Source organism: Arachis ipaensis, chromosome B02 (genome assembly GCF_000816755.2).
Source record: "Arachis ipaensis cultivar K30076 chromosome B02, Araip1.1, whole genome shotgun sequence".
Classification (NCBI taxonomy): Eukaryota; Viridiplantae; Streptophyta; class Magnoliopsida; order Fabales; family Fabaceae; genus Arachis; species Arachis ipaensis.
In genome coordinates, this window is record NC_029786.2 from 89,202,795 (window position 1) to 89,203,745 (window position 951).

Here is a 951-nt window from a genome sequence, read left to right on the forward strand (position 1 = left end):
TTACAGGATGCTAATATTCTTAACTAAAATTGTCACCTCTCGTTAACTAAAATTAATTTTTAAAGTTTAAAACCTTAAAAAGTCACCAAAAAAAACCTTAAAAATAAATCTTTAATCATTGATTCTAAAATGATAAAGTGATATTAGCTCTCCCTCTTTGCTAAAGTTTTTCAATTTACTCCTTATTCTCACTATTTTATTTTTTATGATGATAAAATAATTTTTTCTATTGAGAATAATTTGAAAATAATATATAATAAAAGAATGAAAGTATTAATTAGGTAGTAACAATATCTAATTCCTATAAAATTTTATGGAATCACATGGTTTACAATATTATCATTATTTATTTCTTAAAATGAATTCTTTTAAAGAATTATTTGATTATAGATGGAATTTTAGAATGAAATTTCAGAACCCAAACCCAATCAAGTAAAATTTGGGCTGGGCCAAGTAATTGGAGTGGGCTGAAAGCACTAAATTGTTATTGTGGAATTGCAGCTTTCATTTCAATTATGGACCAGTCAAATGCAGGAGACCTTGAATTTGAAGAAGCATGGAGATACTGCTTTTCGAGCAAAGGACTTTGCCACTGCCATTAATTGCTATACTCAAGTAAGTGCCCTTTGTGTTCATGTACAATGTTGTTTCTGCATCAATGACTAATAGGAGCTTGAATCCCTTTGAATATTATTATCTAAAAGAAATGAATTTGCTTCTTTAAAATTTTGTACTAATAAAAGGATTGAAACTCATTAATTTTGGGTCATGTTATATGAAAGTAGTGATTTTTTTAAACAACCACTTGCCTATGATGGACGGACATGGACACTGATACCGATACTACATGACACGACATGGAACATACGGAGACACAAATTTTAAAATTTTATAAGAGGGATATATAAAATATAAAGTATTTTTTAGATAAATCGTAATGATATTTTGATA

At 27.7% G+C, this 951-nt stretch overlaps 1 protein-coding gene across 1 annotated transcript in view; it reads left to right on the top strand.

Moving 5' to 3' along the window:
• The window catches only part of LOC107625650 (probable serine/threonine-protein kinase At5g41260), a gene marked incomplete in the record, with an annotated part of 5,416 nt that overhangs the window by 3,355 nt on the left and 1,110 nt on the right, over positions 1–951 (top strand). The window contains 1 exon segment of the mRNA XM_016328346.2: positions 502–615. Coding sequence (XP_016183832.1) covers positions 502–615 — 114 coding nt within the window.